Source organism: Photinus pyralis, unplaced genomic scaffold (assembly GCF_008802855.1).
Source record: "Photinus pyralis isolate 1611_PpyrPB1 unplaced genomic scaffold, Ppyr1.3 Ppyr1.4_LG5, whole genome shotgun sequence".
Taxonomy (NCBI): Eukaryota; Metazoa; Arthropoda; class Insecta; order Coleoptera; family Lampyridae; genus Photinus; species Photinus pyralis.
Window position 1 is genome coordinate 29,059,154 of NW_022170596.1, and position 21,705 is coordinate 29,080,858.

The window sequence follows — 21,705 nt, forward strand, 5'->3', positions numbered from 1 at the left end:
TAGTTTTACATTAACACGCTTGTTCCGTTAAGGAGTTTGATGACATCCTGACCTACTTTTCCTTTCTACGCCACTGGGAGTTCCCACGCGTCTCTTCTTCCTGTACCCCTTTTCCCATTTGATCGCGTCGCGCACATTTTTTGTTAATTAGTATGTTGACTTACAAGAAAAGCTTAGTGAATTAGATTTTTGTTTATTTAATAACAAATACGTACATAAATAATTCTTTATATAGCAACCTACCTAGTTAAAGCACTGTACAATTGTTATATGTAATTACAACTCTTGTTAAAAGTATACCGTTAGATTCGTGTTATCATTTAATCTTTGTGGCGCTTCGAAGGTGTTTTCCGTGTTAATTTCGCCGTCGATCTGGAAATTAAAAAACATTTTTTTACTCACGAGAACAAATTTTATATTTGCATTTTTCTCGCTGCATTCTTTTTTGAATAGCAAGAGTTCATTCGAGATCACTAGATCCAAAACCGTGGCAAATTATAAGATGGCACATTTCCAGTCGATGCAAGAAGAAGAATCAAAAACTAGATCCTTTTTCTTCCAATGCGATTACATTTGGTAAAATAGAGTCAGTTATAAAAGTGTTCGATATCCCTTGTATTTAAGGTACCTTTACACTATCATACTTCTCATGTGATTTGTCATATGTTAAGTAACAAGCATTTTTGATTTGTGTTAACACTATACTATTTTTGGTATTATGGCTGTCATAAGACAAATCATAAGGAAATAATATGGAAATAATACGTAAATCGTGGAATAGGGATGTTTCTATTTCTGCATGACAAATGACATGACTTATTTTAAATATCCAAGTGATCCTGCCCTTTTATGGTTACTTTTCGCATTTTGCTGTTGTAATTATCTGAAAAAGCTGAATACTTGAGTAAACCAGTAAACTTTTGATTATATCATTGACTATAGGTGTGTATAATCAATGATTATAGGTATATTAGTTACTAATGAAAGAATAAATTACATAAACAATAAATCGAGCAATAAATATTTACGACTATTGCCCTCAGAAAATTTCAACCAATCATATTAATGCATATTACAGAAATCACCTAGCAACAGACAAATATCTTCGAGTATTCATGCACTTGTGCAATACCCGCGGGTATTGCTTATGTGTAAATACCTAAAATGAAACTTACATAAATAATTCCAAATTGTATTAACGAAAATTACAATTTGTAAAATGGCAATTTGTAACTGAACCCATGCTTATTTTCGGTTTCATGATGCTTTATGAAAAACCATGTCTTTGAAAGGATGGAAACAAACATTATGTTCTTCTTATCTTGCAAAATTTTTGTCGGGCAATAGTCATCCCGTATATCCCTCGTGCACGCCAAATACCAGATCTGAGATATTTCACTCGCGAAATATTCAGGTATTTGGCGTGCACTTGGGATATAATACTTGAGTATATTGGTATTTGGTTGTCTGGTTGTAGTGGTGTTTTCAGACACACATTGTCAAATAGTGTCTTGATTGGTAATTAACCCTTCAAATGTTTGGGGTAATCTTTCAAATAAGGGTACACTCATCCTTAATGTCGACCAAGGGGACGACTCTGTTTGCTTTGTTAATGCAACGCATAACGGAGAAATTATTTTTAAAATGATTGTTAAACTTTTCTCGTTAAAAATGTACTATGATTTTTGAGGCACTTTAGAAGTTCACCTATTTGTGCTTTGCAGGTGATTTTTTTGAGTTCTAAGTTAGCCTGAAGGTACTTTTTTGTTGAATACTTATTGTGATAATTAGCGATTTATTTTAATACAGAAGTTAACCGCACAAAATTACTTATTTGCCAATTTATTTAAACTTTTGCGGGATCCCCTCTAACGATCCCGCAAATACCGGGTTCCCGCGGGATTAACATCTAACGATCTCGCAAATACCGGGATTGAGATTTTGCTGCGGGATTGCATTCCCTAGCTGTAACTTTTGAACTAGTAGCCCAATCTTGGAACTGTTTGAAATTATGGATTCTACAGGCCACGTTCTATAAGAAAAATTTTTTTCCGGGTCGATCTGAGACAATTTTTTTTTCGGGGCAAAAAAAAGGCAGTGTATAACCTTCCTTTTTTACCAAAAATCGACTGCACCAAAATTTCTCGGGAAAACACTTTTTCTTATTAATTTTGGTGCGTAGAATCCAAAACAATTCGTAGTTTTTCGATCAGACTTCTCGATCAAAAGTTATAGACTAGAAACCAATTTCGAAAGAAAATTCAAAGGGCTGTAACTATTGAATTAGTAGCCCAATCTTGGAACTGTTTGAAATTATGGATTCTACAGACCACGTTCTATAAGAAAAATTTTTTCACAGGACGATCTGAGAGAATTTTTTTATTCGGGGCAAAAAAAGGCAGTGTATAACCTTCTTTTTTTCCAAAAATCGACTGCACCAAAGTTTCTCGGGAAAACACTTTTTCTTATTAATTTTGGTGCGTAGAATCCAAAACAATTCGTACTTTTTCGATCAGACTTCTCAATCAAAAGTTATAGACTAGAAACCAATTTCGAAAGAAAATTCAAAGGGCTGTAACTTTTGAACTAGTAGCCCAATCTTGGAACTGTTTGAAATTATGGATTCTACAGGCCACGTTCTATAAGAAAAATTTTTTTCCGGATCCATCTGAGACAATTTTTTTTTTCGGGGCAAAAAAAGGCAGTGTATAACCTTCCTTTTTTCCAAAAATCGACTCCACCAAAATTTCTCGGGAAAACACTTTTTCTTATTAATTTTGATGCGTAGAATCCAAAACAATTCGTACTTTTTCGATCAGACTTCTCAATCAAAAGTTATAGACTAGAAACCAATTTCGAAAGAAAATGCAAAGGGCTGGTAACTTATGAACTAGTAGCCCAATCTTGGAACCTGGAACATTTTAATTTAGAGAATATATATATATAGGTTTCGTAACTTCTTGTATTAAAGTCATATGAAAAACCTGTTAAGTGTAAAGTAAAACATTAAGACTCATACGAAAAATATGTTGGTAGTAAATACCATATAACATATCATATAAAAAATCATGTGAGATATAGTGTAAAGGTACCTTTAGAGCTCAATTTCATATGTTATTATATACAGGATGTCTATTTCATGTTTCTCACATGATCTCGGTTATCTTAAGGGCTACAATATTGTCTGAAATGGGGCAACATGTCAAATTTAGTGCCGAATAACAGCACTTTTCGGAAAAAGCAATTTAACGGCCATGAAGAAAATAAGTGTATCATATTCCAATTTCTTTGAAAATTGTCGTCACTAGGTACTACCTATTTTTATTACAGTATAGGTGAGCCCCACGTCACTACTAAGACCTGGTGAACCAATTTTCAACTATATTTCAAATTGTTACCATCTCTTTCTCGCTCATGTATTGACATCTGATAGAGAATCGTTTGAAATTGGTCCACAAACGCAGGCCTCGTCTTTCGTGAATTCAACTGTAGGTTTCTTGTAAAATCATGAAAAATTAACTTTTATTAAGCTAAATCGCCCTGGCATACGCGAAACGAGGTGTGACTTTATTAGATGAAAGAAAGGCTCAAGTCAAACACTTCTCGGCTTCTCGCAAATAAACCTAAAAAGAGTTCAAAAAGTTGCATCTCCAATTAGATTTCTTTCCAATTTTGTTCTAAGAGATCATAATCGCGAAACATACCAGATTTTCGCCAATTTTCTTATCTATTGAAAGTTTTTAAAACCAAAAGAAGTAACTCAAACATGATTAAAATGGGCGATTTTTAATTATTTATTGGGACGCATTCTCAATAGAAAGTTAAACTTCACGTCATATAATATAACAAATGAACATTATAGGTATCTAGATAAAGGATTTTGGTTTCTTTTTATGCATATTATAAACAACGATTTTGAAATTGATCAATCAAATTTTATATCGATTCCCAAAACAGAATTAAAAATGTCTCTTCCTTCCCGAGTTATTCTGTTCACATTCTCGGACGTGCGAAAATACAGGCAATTAGAGAGAAATAAATAAACAAAAAAAAAATTATCAGATGTTTCGTATACATATTTCGGCGCAGAGAAACGGAAGAGTATTTGCTTGTTAAAAACTTGACCGTTTAATTATGTAGGTATTTAATATACCGTCGTAACCTGTGATGTGTATTAAATAAATTACGCGTAACACATAAACTGTTCGTCGGCCTGTGATTCAACAGCACCATCCACTAAACATTTCTTTAAATGAGGATTGGTTCAAAAATAATCAACACAAAGAGCTAAGGCTAGGTACAATGCGATCAAAAATGACTTGCTGTCGAGTCACCTTTGGAATTTTTGTTTGCAAGGGAAATCGCACTTAACTTGAACTTCCAAAGGCGACTCGACAGCAACTCATTTTTGATCGCCCGTTATAGTATATAGGTCACAAGTGTTTACCTTATCATCTCCCCAACTCAATTTCTTAACCCTGTTGGACATGGCAGAATGTGGCCAAAGCGGCGGTTGAGGTGCCGGATGTACCTTTGGACTTGGCTTAGATTTACTATTAGCGCTATTTGGAACACCACCAAGAGCCGAAGCTGTGGGAGATCGCAAAACGTCGCCAAATACTGGATTACTGACCTTATCCGGACCTTGCTTTTCCGAACCATCTTGAAGTTGCCCATCATTCCCGGATCGTTTGCTGCAACGAACACCAAATTTATCCACACTAACAGTGTTTTCCTAAAACTCACGCTTTGCAAATATAGACGATCAAAATGGCGATCACGATCGCGAGCAGTAATAGGATAGCCCCGAACCCCCCCAAAAGAAGCATTCCATTAGGTATGCTGGAACCAGCCAGCAACTCATCGGCTATGCTTCCTTTTCGATTAAAATGCACGATTACCGGAACTGTGGCTTTTCGTGGGGGATTTCCGTTATCGCTGGCAATCACCATTAACTTCGCAATTCCGAATCGTTCGCTCAAATCGTTGATTTTCAGTTCGCCATTTGGAGCGATTGAAAACTGGGACGCGTTAGCTCCAGCTAACGTCAAAGTTATTTCGTCATTAAGATCCCCATCGCCTACTTCGATGCGCCCTATTAATTCTTCCGGACGACCCGAGACAAAAAACTCATAATGCGAGTAACGAAATTGTGGCTCCCATTCGTTAACATCCTCCACGCTTACGTTGACAACACTGGAATCATTCTGGAATGCAATATGCTGATTAGTTCATTTAAAAGAATGACTTACTTACAGTAACCCCATCAGTAGCAAACACTCTGAAAGTGTACTCGGCGCGTTTCTCGTAATCTAACTGTTGTCTCAGTGCCAGTTCCCCTTTGGGGTTTATGGCGAAGACGTCCAAAACGTCCTTGTCGGAGACGAAATATTTTAAAGGTTCATGCCTGTTGCTAGCCAATATCGTCAAAGTTGTACCTACTGGAAGAGATTCGGGCGCTTTTATATTGTACACTGGCCTCAAGAAGCGTATGGAGTTACCCCCATTTCTGGTCACAGTTAGTGTCGCTAGAGCGTAACGATCAGGGTTGTCCTGCTGGGTGGCCCTATGTTAAAATAGGATAAACGTTTAGGACGTCGTCTTGGGTACCTACCGTATGACTAAAGTGGCAGGATGTTGCAAGTCGTGCTGCGCCAGGTCTTTTGCTAGGGCCACCTTAGCGGTGTGTCTGTTAATTTTAAAGTAAGAATAGTCAGTGCCTACACCGTTGAAAGTGTAGAAAACGGCGGCGTTGATCCCAATGTCTTGATCGAATGCCTTAATGTCACGTGGTTTTATATCTAAAGGAGTCGACTTTAGTGGAGGTTCTAGAAGTGTGGCACTGTATCGATCATCCAAAAACCTGGGGTTTTGATCGTCTGCATCCACGACATACACGGTTAAGGTCGTGTCCGATGATTTTGGAGGATCACCGTGATCCTGGGCGCGAATCCCCACATCAAAAGTCCGTAAACTTTCATAGTCCAACGGCTTCCTCAGCACCAGAGTGCCCTCCAGTTCGTTCTCGAAATCGAAGTAATTCGCGTACATTCCTGGAAGGACCGAGTAACGCACACTTGAAAACGGTCCCTGTTGGTCATCATCGACCGCATGAACACCTTGCAACACACGCGTGCCAACCACAGTCACTTCAGATATATTCAAAGCATAGGGCGCGTTTATAAATTTTGGCGCGTTATCATTGGCGTCGGTCACGCGAATGTTAATCGGAATCACAAATCCGGGATCGACGGTGTGCAGACGTTCACATATGAGATTAATAAAGACGGACGACGGCCCGCTGATGCCTTCCTTGTCCAGTGCTCGTCGTAGTGTTAAGTTTCGTGAACTCGAAATAATGGCGATCGGACTGTCGGGTTCTCGCAGACGCAGGGCTATGGTGCCTCCAGGCCTTGGATCTCCATGTATACGGACCTGTCCAATTATCGATCCTATCGGCGAATCTTCCGATACAAAGAAATTTTCCGAAGATGCCCCATTTTCTAGATAACATCGGTTGTCCGGTAAGCCTAAAACAATAGGAATTTTAATACATTTCGGAATCAGAAATCGTGGGTTTTCTGAATGTATCTCGCAAATTCTTAAACTCTTGAGTTTCTAATTGCATGCTCGATGCTTCATGACTGCAAAAATACTACAAAACGGCCATAATTAAAATGTATTAAATTATTCTTTTCGGGCGCTACTAATAGTTGACTTAAATATTTTAAATGGTATGATCATGTTTGAATTCGATAGAATTTATCCCTCTAAATTCAATGATTAATACTAAAGTTACTTTTGATTGTCATTTCTCACACACAAAGTTAAAGAAGCTAATTTTTCACAATTTTGTAGCATCATGCCATGGAAACAATCCTCAATACGCATCGAGTGGAACAGAAATCCTGAGGAAACAGTAATATTGCAAAAATGTTATACAGGGTGGCAATTTGAAAACTTACTACCCCCCATGTCTTAGTAAATTAAACGAGATATTTAAAAAAATCAAAATCCGTTTCGGTAATTCGGAGGGGGAATCACAATGACATAGTTGGCGACGCACCCCCTCCGACGCAACCCCCTGCGCCCCAGCCACCCCAACTTTTAAATCTTAAATAGTGCCCCCCATGTGTGATACGTCGTTGGAAAGCTCTGAAAAAATGCTTTCCAGCCATACCAAATAACATTACATTTAGTTTAGTAATTATGGTGCAAATAAAAAAATAAACTACTATGATACATTTTCTAAAGTTGGCTTTTATTTCAATAAATGTTCAAAATTGGTTATTGGTAAGAGAGTAGTATAATTTATTCTCAAACTCTTGTCGAACCTTTTCAAATGTTGGTTTTGCAATATTTCTACATTCTTGAATTATTCTCTGTCTTAGTTAATTGGTATGGTTGGAAAGCATTTTTTCAGAGCTTTCCAACGACGTATCACACATGGGGGGCACTATTTAAGATTTAAAAGATGTGGTGGCTGGGGCGAAGGGGGTTGAAGGGGATGCGTCGTCAACTATGTCATTGTGATTCCCCCTCCGAATTAACGAAAAGGATTTTGATTTTTTAAAATATCTCGTTTATGTACTAAGACATGGGGGGTAGTAAGTTTTCAAATTGCCACCCTGAATATAACCTTAGTTCTACTTCTTTTTGAATTTAGGGGGACAAATCGTATGCAATTCAATTAAGAAAAAATTATCATGCCATTTAAATACTACTTCCACCTACTATTAATAGCTCCCGATAATAATAATTTGAAACATTTAAAATTATGGTCGTTTCGTAGTATTTTAGCAGTGATTAAATATAGTTTTTGTTGCATTAAATTCGGAAAAAACTGTAGAAGCTACAGCTATCTATGTATCAAGGTGGGGTTGGCTCAACCCCCTTAACTTTATGTTTGGGCAAGCACTACAGCCCTTGCAGACAAAATATGCAAATCCGTACATCCGATTTTATGCAATATCCAATAGTAACTCATAGAAAAATAATAACGTAACTTAACATATAATTTTTGTTTAGTAGGTATGTACATTGTACCATTGAATAAAAACACTATTTTTATTCAATGATTGTACGTATATCTACCGATTAAAAGTGATTGGCAAATATTGAAATAAGTGCAGGCGATCGTGGAACTGCAACCTATCATTCGTTCAATTTATGCAATGTTACATGATTAGTGTCAGTAAAAATAGAGAATAGAAATTATTTTGCATTGTTTCACTTATAAATACCAACTAAATGTCGGTGTGCGTTCTAAATTACATTTAAACCAACAATCGTAACGGGAACGCGCTGTCTATTATAATGATTAGTGGTTTCTCAAAAAATCGCGATTAAAAGTCTACAGTAACAGATACAATTTATTGTTATAAATATTTACTAGCTCAAAATTAAACTGTTAACCGTAATTGGAGTAGATCTAACTAAGCCAAGATCGTACAAAGATGTTCCGACCATGAAGCCGTCTTCCTAAAATGGCTCGCGCAATTAAGATTTACGTATATGTCGCGTGCGCTGAAATTAACTCTCGAATTGCAAAATTCTTTCTATTTATGATACTTTATTCATACAAAGGCATCTAAAGGAAGTTGCCAAGGAACCACGCTGTTTGAGCACCCTTCCGGTTGAATTCTTTTGACTTGTACTTCTTCTTCGGAACTAAATTCAAGGTCTGCCTCGAGATGTTAATCTGTATACGAATCTCGTTGGAAAATAAAGTCCACGTAGTATCACGAGTAAAATTCGCAAAGAAGTGAAAGTTTACTTACTTTGAGGATTCAAAACGGGAAGTGAGCTAAGAATTGTATGGATTATGAGTAAGGCTGAACGCCACCAATCCATCATGCTTCAAAATCATATTCCATCTGAAAATGAAAATTAACAAGATTAGTAACTCTGAAGATTATACATTATGTACAAATGGAGCAATTAATTATTATTAAGAGTTTGTACAACATTCCTATCTGTAATAACCGCTTCGAAGTCGTCAAGCGTAAAACCCTCTATATTCAAACCTGAAAACAATGAATGGGGTGGGAAAATAGTCTTCCATAATTTGCCCTTCTTTGCTTATTTCTTGTTTTGTTTTAATTAGCTTTATTTTTTCTCGAATAGTGCAGAGAACACTTTTGTTTAGAGGGGAATGTCTGCACCAAAAAACCAAAGCTAAGCTAAACACTAATTAACACTGTATCAGAATAATCTGTTGGTAAGACCATTCTTAAATTGCAGTGTTCATTCTTATCTTGGACACACTGTACCCATCTAGGCCCACCCTTGATTATGTGCGCCTAATGTTACAGCGTGAATATTAAATGATTTGTGTTATTAGCATAATAATATTTTAGTTGGGAACCCTGTTGCCTTTCATTTTTAAACGCAAACTATACAGTGTATTACTTTCCTTCAGACGTGATTTTCACCCAGAAAGAAAAATCAGAAGGCCCAATTTGATGCAGTCATTCTAAACGGGCAGATCATCTTCTTCCTTGATCGCTTGTAGTAACATTAGCTACTAATGGCTTATTATAAAGTTGACAAATAACACTGGGACGTTGTTTAATTTTGTAGATTGTTGCAAGAAAACTTAAGACCATTTTTAAGCGTATGTATTAAGTTCAGGTTTACTTGGAGATCCCTACAGTTTTCAATGTTTTTAACTAATTTCTTATTTATTTATTGAAAAAACTTTGCAGAACAACAGGCAATGCCCAATAACTGTTCTGCATACCAAATTACAGTTAACAGAAAAGATAATAATAAAAATAAAAATAAAATAAAATTAAAATAAAAATAAAATAAAATTCACCTATGCTAACTTACTGATTTGTAATATTATGTTGACAATTCAACTCATGTATAAAAAATCGCATAAGCCGCAGTGCAATTGTCACTTTGACAGCGGCAAAAGTTACCTGCAACTTTTCCAGCGACAAATGCACTAGTGGTTTTTTCCGAGGTTTTTTCACTTATTCATTTTCGAACCAATAATCGCATTATCCTTTCCCATATGACTAGTTTGACGTCTGTCAATAATTGATTAATTTGGTGAATTTCTTGTTCGTTAAATTGTCCTGCCGAATTACACTCGAGGTTTGTATTTAAACCGAGTAAATTTGGGTTGTGGCAATTCAAATTTGTTTCCTTTTAGCAATTGGACTCGAAAAACTGTCAACCTAAAAATGCTCCACCTGCGGTGTCGCATTTTTATTAGTTGACAGTTTTTCTCGTCTAATTGCTAGGCAACAAATTTTCATTACCTAAACAACCCAAATTTACTCGGTAAAATACAAACCTCTTGTGCAATTATAAGTGACAATTTCTAGATGTTATTTAAATGTTATTTCAATAATTTTATACCATCGACCCGGCTTGCTTACACAGGAGAAGTCTTATAATAACCAATTCTATTATTTTGGTGTCGTAATGATAGAAATGAGGTCCATGACCAACTATCTGGGAACTAAATCTTGAATTAATAGATTTGTGGAATAAAATAAAATCAATAGAGTAGTGGTCTCATTTCGCTTTATAATAAGACAGAATTCCTTGTGGTCCAACTATGAAGGTTTATTTTTATTTTTCATGGAACATTCATGGAAATTTGCTAAATATATTCAGGGGTAGTTAAGGCCTTGGACGGACGGACGGAGAAAGTGGCCATAATAGCGCCTTCCAACATGAGCTGGAAAAAAAATATAGAAAAAGTGCTTGAAATAATATTGGCACTATGAATGGCACTTGGGAAGTTTTTGAACATTTTGAGCCACACGGCACGAAATATCTGCATAGACGTTCTTATTCTCAAGTACTGCGGCTATATAATAAGCGATCTGAGGCACTTTAGTTTTCTTCAGGACAGAAGTTGGTCTTGATGGAATTCCAGCTTGATCTTAAGGAATTGTTAAAAATAAAAAATGTTATTATAGGACCGCTTAGTTCGTTCGCCTTCCCGGCCAGAAGGAAATTTTTTTACGATATCCAAATAGATAACTTAATTTCTATTTGGCATTGGCACTTAGTTCCTTTAAACGTTAAACCCTTAGAATTACCTGCAAAGGTCCGCATTTGAAGGTTTAGTGCTGCTCCGGGACGAAGATGCCCAAAATGTTTCTGAGAAGAAGTATCGAAAGATGTACTGATGAAGACAATGTGGTGTCTGTCTTTGGGGTGGGTACAAAATTTAGTTACTTTTCAAAAAATGTGTGTAAATCGTTATTAATTGTGAACTTGTGAACTTAGTTTACCTTGTGTCACATACAACACAAGTTCCGATATTTGAAAGTATTTTCATTAGCAACATAGGGAAGACCGTTATCGGTTTTGTTATGAGTTTAGGTACCATAATATAAAATACATGATCCCAACAGGACAATATTGAGTGAAATTTGATAAAATTAACCAGGATTCGGCAGCTTTTGTCTAAATTATTGATCCCGGCAAAAAGTCAAGAAAGAGCCGCTTGCTTATATAACAACATGTTTGTTTACCACTAATTATGAAAGTCTCCAACTTTCCATTTTCAAGTTCTCTACCAAGTGTACCTACTGGACTGGTATTTCATTAGTTCCGGTTTTGTTTAATTGGTAACTTTTGTATTCTTCCGTCGCTGTTACAATTTAATTTGGTACTGCTACAAAGCATTTTTGTTTTTCGTATTAAACTAAGTTTGTGTGACTTTGTTTGTATTTGTGCATGACTTTAATCGTTATTTTTTATTTTAATTTGATCTTTCTTTGTTTGCGAGTATTTTTTTTTCGAGTACAATTGCCGGTTTTCTTCCGAAATTGAAGTACCTAATGTTCTTTCGGATCTGCTTTTTAAATCTGCCTAATCTTTTAAAATGTTCGTTAATTCTTTTTCCATGCAAGTTAAATGAAGATTATTTGGTGATAGGTAGTAGTAGCATAGTGTAAAATGATTACTCTATATACGATAGCGATACTAACTGACAGTTTTGGGTCTTCAGTTTCCGTTCAGCACATCTTCTTCTTACATGCGTAATCTGCATTTTACAAGTAGTATAACGTTTGTAATTTAAAAAAAGTTGTCAAGCAATAATAGGTACTTTACCAATTACTTATTTTGAATTTTACAGTGATCAAAACTGCACTCATGAATGAAGAAAAACTTAATTTCATGGTTACTAAGCAATGAGATCTTTTAAAATTAAAAAATATACACCCCAATTAATCAGTTTCGAGTTTCTACAAGCGGTTTCTAATTTTTATTGCAGTTTGTGTGCGATGCACATTGGCCAAGCTGTCCACTTACCAATCTTCTAACCCGAATTTTCCAAAATTATAATGTGCATCCAACCATAACAGCAACGATTTCCCTTAAAATTTACCGCGCACGAAATGAGTGACCAAATTCGATCGGTGTTAGTCATTCTTTTCACCTGTACAACCCCTAAATGCATGTTCTATTCAATGTTTAGACTATAGAAGTAATTATTTAAGGTGAGAAAAGACGAAAATTGGATAAATCCCGTTGGCGCAAAGTGTAAAAGTTTTAAATTTAATTAGTACATACCCAGAACAACGTAACATAATAAATTTTAAGCGCAAATGTAGTATGACACCAAACAGTTGCTTGTACTTCTACTCTAATTATCCACCTTTTTTTCCTGCTACTAGCATTTTGTTATGTAAGCGTACAGAGATTTTTATCTATCAATTAAAATTTTTACATCCGCTTTAAAAATGCTTAAATGTTTTGTAATACGGAAATAGCCTACCATGGTTCTGTGCCTTGTTGACAATTGGAGCACATTATTAATTACCATAACTATACACTTTTTTATTAATTGGTACGGTTTATGAGCGCACTTATTGAAAAAAATTAATCACAAGGAGGATCACATCACTATTATTTACAGTTTCCTCCGACGACTCTTTATTGTACCGCAGTTACCGTAGAAATGAAGAAGCAATTGACTGCGTGCACCTGTTTTCGTGTTCACTCACCATGTACACACAAGAAAGCTTCTTTCCATTTCCTCGTTGGGGGTAAAACTTTTTCATTACTTTGTTTGTCTCCCTTACGCTCATTGTGCGGCCTCGGTAGGAACTTTGCGCGTGCAGACAATCTTCGGCCGGGATGGAGTTAAAGCTCCCTCTTGATTTAAATCGACCCCCTTTATGTAAACTGTAACGTCTTTGATCTGTGACAAAAAATGCTCATTTGAAAATCAATTGCATTTATAACGATTATAATAAGAACGGTAGTTTTACCGCAATATGTAGGTATTCTTGCGTAATTGTCTGTTAGTCTTTTCTTTTTCCACATCAAATCAACCATTTTGAACACCAACTCTATCTCCTCCATCTCCGTAAAAAAAGTAAGGTGGATCTTCAGAAAACTATACCATGTTAGGCCAGTAGGTACACATCGTTTTTCCGTATGTTAGGATATATCAACAACATCAACAACATTTCTCGAAGTTGAAGTGTATGTTGATTACATTTTGAGCGCATTTTCCGACTTATGTTGGAAGGCGGCAAGGCGCTAATATGCCTACTTTCTCCGTTCGTCCCAGGTCTAACTACTCCTACAGTTTTCAAGATATTTAGCTCGTTTTTTTTTGCATTCGGTAGCTTATAACTCTGGGACCTCAACCAAGAAAAATCTTATCTATATTTATGCCATAACTTATTTTTCTTTATGCACAAACATAGCCCGTTATACAGGGTGACACTTTTAAAACTTTCAATGGGCGATATCGTTTTTTATATTAGAGGTATCACAAAATGGCCAAAACCGTTTCGGTAGAATCGAGGGGGAAGCAAAATGGTCGTATAAAGAAGGAACCAACTTCAACCTCGTACCCCCCGCCACCCCCATGCCTAAATTTTGAATTGTGACGTATCACTTGTGATACATCATTGGAAAGCTCTTAAAAAATGCTTTTCAGAAATACCATACACTGGTACATTTAAACTGCCCATTCACAATTTATTACACTAAAATTTGAACTCCGCAAATAAACAACTTTTATTTAATAAAATGTTCAAAATGTTCACCGTTCTGTTCTAAACAATACCACAAACGGTTTTCAAATTCATTTCTAACATTTTTAAACACTTCCCTGGAAAGTGAACGGCACTCCCCGACTATCCGGTAGCGAAGATCATTTATGGAAGCTGGTTCAGTTTTCTCACAACCGATTTTAAATGACCCCAAAGAAAGAAATCCAATGGTGTCAGATCTGGAGATCGTGCTGGCCATTCTATAGGACCTCTTCGTCCTATCCACTGTCCCGGAAATTTCTCATCTAAAACTTCACGAACTTCAGCCATAGAGTAATGAGGAGGAGCCCCATCTTGTTGAAAATGTATGAAATCTTCAATCAAATTCATGTTTCCGTCAATTGGATTTATTTGATTCTCTATTTCATGAGTGATGAGAGGCTCGACGGTATTTTGTAGCATGTTTAGGTAAGTATCTCCAGTTAAATTTCCTTCGATAAACAGAGGACCAATAATGCTATCACCTAAGATACCTGCCCAGACGTTAATTTTTTGGGGCCGTTGAGTATGCCCCTCGCGAAAAAGATGAGGATTTTTATCGTCCCAATACCGGCAGTTATGTTTGTTCACATTTCCATTTAAAAAGAATGTACATTCATCACTAAAACAAATGTTTTTCACCAGTTCCGGATTATTTTGAATATTCTCGGTCATTATTTCACAAAATTGGATTCTTCGATCGGAGTCGTCTTCGGTTAGTTCCTGTACAATCTGCATCTTATAAGGGTAGAATTTGTGCACCTTAAGAGTTCGTCGTACAGTTTCTCGCGAAAGTCCGGTCATAGTCGCTGCTTTTCGAATAGATGATGTTGGGTTTGCACCAAAATGACCTAAAACTTCAATCTGAGTAGCTTCATCCATTATTCTTGGTCCGTCTCTTTTCTTATTTTCCACTGACCCAGTTTCTTCAAATTTAGTCACTAACATTGCAACATAAGTGTGACTGACACGTCGTTCTGGGTGTCGGGCATTAAAAACAGCTGCTGTTCTAAATGCAGATCACGCTTCAGAACCATAGATGAAAATAATTTCAACTCTTTCGGCTAACGTGTACACCATTATGAAATCTTTAGTTAAATTCAAAATTTGTAATTTTCTTGCCAAGGAATACTAAAAACGAGACTAAAATAATAATAAACGATCAACAAATAAAGCAATAGAAAATTATTATTTACTAAAAATTGCTTTCATTGTTTTTCCAAAGCATCACTAGATCTAAGAAATTTTTTTTTATTTCAAACACTGACAAATTCATCAAATACTCAAATTACTCATTTTTATTACATAAATTGTGAATGGGCAGTTTAAATGCACCAGTGTTGGTATTTCTGAAAAGCATTTTTTAAGAGCTTTCCAATGATGTATCACAAGTGATACGTCACAATTCAAAATTTAGGCATGGGGGTGGCGGGGGGTACGAGGTTGAAGTTGGTTCCTTCTTTATACGACCATTTTGCTTCCCCCTCGATTCTACCGAAACGGTTTTGGCCATTTTGTGATACCTCTAATATAAAAAACGATATCGCCCATTGAAAGTTTTAAAAGTGTCACCCTGTATAACCGATTTGTTTTGGAGCTACCTGGGCGTTCGCACGATAACTCGAAAACGCTATGAGATATAAAGATATAAAATAAAATTTGGTACCTACACAGGTAGGTCATGGTTTAGGGAAGAAGTGGTTAGATTGGAAGTAACTGCGGGAAGGGGTTTAGATTTTTCCGAAATTGTTAATTTAGTTAGTTCGAGTTGTCCAATACCCTGTGTGGGAACGGGGAAAGAATATTTCCACTGCAGAAGTTCACTGCATGCGGTAAGAGTCCGCTAATCAAAGGCATCCCTCCGCTTTTATAGTCCGTCTCGCTTTGAATTTACAGTATACAGGGAACATAGGATAATGCAATTCTTATATGAGTTTTTAGCGCCGATGTATACCTATAGACTACTAATACTCTCATTTTTTCCAACTTTACCGACTGCGTGACGTGTTTCTGTTTAATATTTCTTGAATTTGACTTTTATTGATTTTATAGTTGTTTGGTTTATTTGAGAGCGAACTTTATTGTACCAGGGAACAGTGTAATTCTACGCCCTCCGCAGTCGGTGAATTGATTGTGGTTAGAATGTGAGTATTTTGGGGTGTATTTATAACTACACATTTATTTTTTATAAACTCTGACGAGTTGATCCTCTTTTCATCGGCAGGATGGCTAGTTTTTTTATACAATTTTTTTGGTTTCTCTTCTATTGCATTCGTGCATTTTGCCTCAATATTAGCGACGCAATGCGTCTCGCCCCTGGTTGCCCAGCTAAACCAATTAAAAGTTTCAAAAAATCAACATACATTAATAAGTGTAATTTCATTTTTTTTGTGGTTACCCAGATATTTTATTGGGCAGATTATTAAACTATTAATAGCAGCTTCTGCTTTTGGGATTAATGAAATTCAAATGATCCCGACGATAAACCAGATAAAACCGTATCCAATTTTACTACATGTTGTCAATTAAAGCTTTCCTAAAAGGTACTTATACGAACTACTAATTTCCAAATTTTGATGTTTGTGAAGGTTAGAACTGATTTTGTAATGTGTATGACGTGTTATTCCGTCCGCAATTTCAATCTGAAATCATTATTATTAGTTATTAAAAAAATTTTAAAGTTTAAAAATCCGCATTTTTTAATATGCTGAAATTTGTTTAGATTTTTTATTATTAATTGATTTATTTGAATCTGGGTGGATGTCATTTCATCTTGATCTATTGTTCTTTTATATGCATTTTAATAATTTTCGCAACCGTTGTTTTAATTAATTTTTCTTCGGATGCAGGGTCGTGGGTTTAATTTACTTTTTCAATAAAATTATGTTTAGGGTGCGATTAGGTTTGTCTCATACCTACAGTCAAAAAATTCATTGCGAAAATGTTGAATTTCAATCGTAAGTGGTAAAATTGAAGGATTTTTAAGATGGATAGAGGATATTATAAATTGGGTATAGGTAGTGTAGAATGAATGTCTTTTTTAAACCCCTATTTTATACTTGATTTACTACCTCTGTTGTTAAAATTTTTGCTCTGTTCCTAAGTTCTATGAGTTCTTCTCTATCTGCACCTTGCAGAACGTTTAACTTTGGCCTTACGTTACTAAATCCTACGTCCCTCCTACCTTTACTGAACTCAGCCTCTATTGCTTCGCATTTCCCCTCGAGCCACTGTTCTTTTGCTATCTAACATTCCCTATCTATCTTGTTTTTTAATTCTTTATATCTATCCCTACCATGCTGACTTGAAGCGTTTTTATACCTATTTTCCCCTTTCGTCCATTAGTTCTAGAATTTCTCCTGTGACCCATTCTTTTCAGGCTATCCTTGTTTCTACTCTTATAAAAGATCTCCAGCTACCTTCCTCAGTCCTCATCTATTCTCCGACCAAACCTCTTCCACATTGTTCGTTTCTCTGCCATTACCTATATCATCTTGTTTCTTTCGACCTTAAACCTATCTGGCAATTCTGGCACTTTAAACTTTTCTAAATCTACCCTACCTTCTTTCTTAGGTGTGGCCAACTTTTTAAACTTAAACCTGCTATTCATCACAATTAAATTGTGGTCAGGTAGCATTGTCCGCACCTGGGTCGCTTTTGCTGTTAATTACCTGGTTTCTAAATCTCTCTTTTACTAAATGTACCTAGTGTATTTGATATCTACCTATATCTTCAGGCTGCATGTGCTTATTAAATAGTCAGTCACGATTCTCAATCGTCTCGATCTTTTAGATCCACCACCACCGCGACCGCGATATTACTTTTCTTTTAAGATCTAGGTATACTATTGTTATTAAATGGTGGTTGGAAATTGGTTGCTTTCGATGCTATGTGCTGGAGACTGGTTGGATTAAAATTTGGATTTTGTCCTGAATTGAAATTGCTTCTGAAATTATGGTTTGTTAGGACAGTTCGCTAGCGAAAAGTCGGCGAAATTAGGCGGCGTAAAAATTTATTCACAACCATTGGGTACATTCATGTCCGCGCCGAAAACCATAAAACTTCGACCGGAATTTCGCCGACTTTTCGCTATCGAACTTACTAACAAACCAAACCTTTAGAGTTGTTTTTTAAGTTAGTTGGATTTAATATTGAATGTTTGGGTTTTTGAATTTTGAGTAGGTATTAACGTACTTATTGCGATTAGTCAAATTAGAATTTGGTACGATTGATGGTTCCCGGTATAAAATGTGTAACTTTAGTTGTATAAGGTTGACACGTGGTTGGAACGTGACTGCCACCACAAAAGTGTTCCCTATTTTGCAAACGGCCACGTGGTAGTTACGTGGCAGTTCACGTTTCTTGAATCGTACGTAATAAGTACTTTAATTTGAGATTTTATCAAATGAAATCTTCGTTCGCATTTAGTCGAAAGCAACTGGTTGGGGAAAATTGACCACAACTCTTTTTCTGGCTTCGTTCACTAACACGTTGCACTTAGATCAATATTTGTGAGAAATTCGTTGTTTCTCTTTTGGATTCATTTGAGAGTACGCAGGTGCCTAGGACAACCTCTTAGCTAACCAATTTGTCGAACTATTAGCAAATAACAACGCCAATTGATAATCTAAAAAATCCGCGGTTTATTTCAAATGTTTGATACTACAATGCATACCTATATACAAAATGACTGTATTCAATTTATAGTCTTGTCTCTAAATCACATTGCCATTGACTGCGTTATTCTCAAAACGAATATAGTTTTGCTTTTGGGGCACATTCCACGTATCGATATTTCGATAATTCGCAAGCTTTTGATACACCTGCTTCATGCGTTGTATATTAATGCGGCTGGCTGATGCGTGATTAACGATAGGCAGAGGATAGTCCTTTCCAATGATACATTTTGACGTTCTCTGTATAACATCGGGGGCCATCCAGGGCTCGTGAATGTACTGAGTGGGAATATTCTTCAAAACAGGGAGATATTTTCTAAAAATCGATTACAGTACTGATACTACACAAATGGGAGAGATTGAACATACTTGATGTAGTCGCCGTTTGGATCTGCCTTTCGTCCAAATTTTACCGGGCAGTAGTAGTGGAAAAACTGTTGGAAGAAACTCGAACAGGAGAGCCACATCCACATTCCGGCATTGACAGACCAATCCGCGTCGAGTAGAAGCTCTTCAAACACCTGAAACAACGGGTGGTTATCACAGAAGGAGAACGCCCTCAGTTATTACCCGCATGCCTTCCTCCCACGATAACCAAAGGTCTCCGCGTGTCAGGAAACAGGCAACAGCGTGGCGAGCTAGATGGTGAATCCACCCTTCTTCGCGCAACTGGGTCATTATCGCATCAATCCAAGGAAAACCAGTTTGTCCCTGAATACAAATTAAAGTCAGAAGCCCTCCCTTGACTTTATATACTTACGTTGGCCCATTTCGCAAGCGCCTCGGCGTTTTTGTCCCAGGGAATCTGCACGCAAATGGGGTTACCTAACATTTTATCGAAGTTTGTGTTTCGTGTCGCGGCGCAGTAGAAAAACTCTCTCCAGAGCAATTGTCCGTGTAAAGACAGCGGCGGGACCGTCTTCTTAATCTTTTTGTATAGATCGGTTAGTTGATAATAAAACAGACGCGTTGAAAGGCACCCGAAACGTAAGTATGGGGATAGGCCAGTTTGTGAAGGTAGAAGAGACTGAGGTGTCATTTTTGGACGTCCGAATGACGCAACCCACGCTTTTCGCTCAAGGTGTCTTTCTAATCGCGCCAAAGCTTCACTTTCTCCTCCCAGCCATACGGGTGGCAGTAGACCTTCGGTGTCGAAACCGAGTTCCTCTAAGCTCGGTACGCCGTATTTTTCTACGTGATCGTCCTCAATTGGCGTTGCGATGTTCGCGACGTCTTTGGCGCTCACGGGAGGTTCGGCAAATGAAGGAGGGTCCATAGAAGCTATTATTGTTTGAAATTGATGATATGTTAACGGCGCTCTTCCTCCGTTTCGGTCAATGATGTCCTCAAGGTGGTAAAGAGTGTGGGAAACTTTACAGCTCACCGCAATTCCCATTTCTTTGCAGATAGTTATGATATTCTGGTCGCGGACGCGCCCAAACGGCTCGGGGTCTTCTTCAAAAGTTAACAAAGTAGTGCCCCATTCCTTAAACAGTTTGGGAAGAACATCCGCCGGCTGTCCCCTGACAACGAACAGCCTCGAATTCATTTTCTGCAAGCTTCGATCTAAATCCTCTAGACATGTCAAAAGAAATCTGCAACGAAGAGGGAAATTATTCGACCCTTCACCGCGATCGTTATATTCATCTCTTATAATAAGGATTAAGGAAAGACGGTATGGTTGTATTAATGCACAATAAAAAAAACGTAGTATATTCACCTCCATTTGTTGATTCCAACATTTGATGATCCCGCGAACCACGGATCTAAGACAAAAACACAGCGAAACGTTTTCGCTCCCTTCAAACTCTCCCGTAAAGCTGGATTGTCGTGAAATCTTAGTCCCTTGCGAAACCAATGCACTGTGTGTACTTCGGGCCCCTTGGACAGCGCGGGGCCCATACATCCACTAATCGCACTCATCTATCGCACGCCATTTTTTAAGTACCTCGTTTGTATGTAAAGTGCACGCACGAAATTACACCTCCGTACGCACACCTGTTGGACGCTCGTCGTTCAAATGCAGCCAATTAATGAAATGAATTTAGAAAATTCTCAAACCATATCCTTTGCAACGTGACTTCTCATTTTCCGAAGTTCCGATTGGCTCGAAATAGCACCATAATAAAAGTCACGTTGCACACAGCGCGATTAGGTGACTACATAACATGCACCCTTAGACATTTTCGCTCTAACATCACTCATTGATTTTATCTCGATTTCCTCGCATAATGTGTTAATTTAAATTTGGAAAAAAAAGGAAATTAGGCACAAGTTCATTAGTTGGCTAGCATACAGATTTTAACTGAGATTTTTGAAATTCTTCCGCCGCTTTCTCGATAAATTTTACATTATGTAATTTCTAGGCGTGCCGCACTAATATAAATAAATTATTGTTGCTATTTATACATTGCAAATGTAAATATGTCAAGAACTGTATAAAGTATTGAACTTGCTTATACCTATTACGTGATTTTATGGTTCAAGGTATATACACAAGTGTATATGGTGGATTTTCAGCTGTTATGGTACCATTGTATTGTTAGTCTAAAACATGCATTGAATAACAAAGTAATTTTTTACTCAACGATTTCATCTATGGCAGGGGATACATTAAATACAGTTTTAGCGTATTTTCCTAGCCCAAACCCACATACTTACCATACACTACTGATATAGGCACATTTGGGATGACCCTTCATAATTTATTTAACAGAAATATAAACTCAATGATCATCTTTGTGCGCTAAATACAATAAACGGTTTTCAAATTTATCTCTAACATTTGTAAACAATTTCCTGGAAAGGGAACGGTACTTATTTATACTCCATGATTATTCGAAGATCATTAAATTTATTGAAGCAGGTTCTGTTTTGTATAGGTAGGTACATACAACCGACTTTAATATTGACCACAAAGAAAGAGGACCCATAATTTTATCATGTGAAGATACCTGCCCAGAGATTAATTTTTGGGGACAAAAAGGATTTTCCTCCTTCCAATAATG

At 36.8% G+C, this 21,705-nt stretch overlaps 2 protein-coding genes across 3 annotated transcripts; both read right to left on the reverse strand.

Annotated features, from left to right (window-relative positions):
- Positions 1 to 177: 177 nt before the first annotated feature.
- On the reverse strand, positions 178 to 12,956 carry LOC116172637 (cadherin EGF LAG seven-pass G-type receptor 2-like). The gene is made up of 7 exons (XM_031489879.1): positions 12,752 to 12,956; positions 8,781 to 8,876; positions 5,615 to 6,530; positions 5,257 to 5,566; positions 4,747 to 5,207; positions 4,448 to 4,694; positions 178 to 372 (listed from the first exon to the last, which is right to left on the reverse strand). The coding sequence occupies exons 2-7, from the start codon at positions 8,854 to 8,856 to the stop codon at positions 289 to 291; spliced, it is 2,094 nt and encodes a 697-aa protein (XP_031345739.1). The 5' UTR covers positions 8,857 to 8,876; positions 12,752 to 12,956; the 3' UTR covers positions 178 to 288.
- Positions 12,957 to 18,353: 5,397 nt separating this feature from the next.
- LOC116172006 (cryptochrome-1-like) lies at positions 18,354 to 20,970 on the reverse strand. Of its 2 annotated transcripts, XM_031489088.1 has the most exons (6): positions 20,418 to 20,970; positions 19,458 to 20,292; positions 19,268 to 19,408; positions 19,067 to 19,218; positions 18,697 to 19,013; positions 18,354 to 18,648 (listed from the first exon to the last, which is right to left on the reverse strand). In XM_031489088.1, the coding sequence occupies exons 1-5, from the start codon at positions 20,618 to 20,620 to the stop codon at positions 18,737 to 18,739; spliced, it is 1,608 nt and encodes a 535-aa protein (XP_031344948.1). In that variant the 5' UTR covers positions 20,621 to 20,970; the 3' UTR covers positions 18,354 to 18,648; positions 18,697 to 18,736. The 2 variants fall into 2 exon arrangements, with proteins under 2 accessions (XP_031344948.1, XP_031344947.1); XM_031489087.1 differs by having other exon boundaries at positions 18,354 to 19,013.
- Between the last annotated feature and the right edge of the window lie 735 nt (positions 20,971 to 21,705).

Excerpts from the sequence above, each read along its gene's own strand:
- LOC116172637 (XM_031489879.1), bottom strand. The coding sequence starts at position 8,856 with ATGATGGATTGGTGGCGTTCAGCCTTACTCATAATCCATACAATTCTT. Across the intron at positions 5,567-5,614 it reads CCTGCCACTTTAGTCATACG|GGCCACCCAGCAGGACAACC; the intron begins GTAGGTACCCAA and ends ATTTTAACATAG. Across the intron at positions 373-4,447 it reads TGAGTTGGGGAGATGATAAG|ATCGACGGCGAAATTAACAC; the intron begins GTAAACACTTGT and ends TTTAATTTCCAG.
- LOC116172006 (XM_031489088.1), bottom strand. The coding sequence starts at position 20,620 with ATGAGTGCGATTAGTGGATGTATGGGCCCCGCGCTGTCCAAGGGGCCC. Across the intron at positions 20,293-20,417 it reads GTTGGAATCAACAAATGGAG|ATTTCTTTTGACATGTCTAG; the intron begins GTGAATATACTA and ends TCTTCGTTGCAG. Across the intron at positions 19,409-19,457 it reads CGCTTGCGAAATGGGCCAAC|GGACAAACTGGTTTTCCTTG; the intron begins GTAAGTATATAA and ends ATTTGTATTCAG.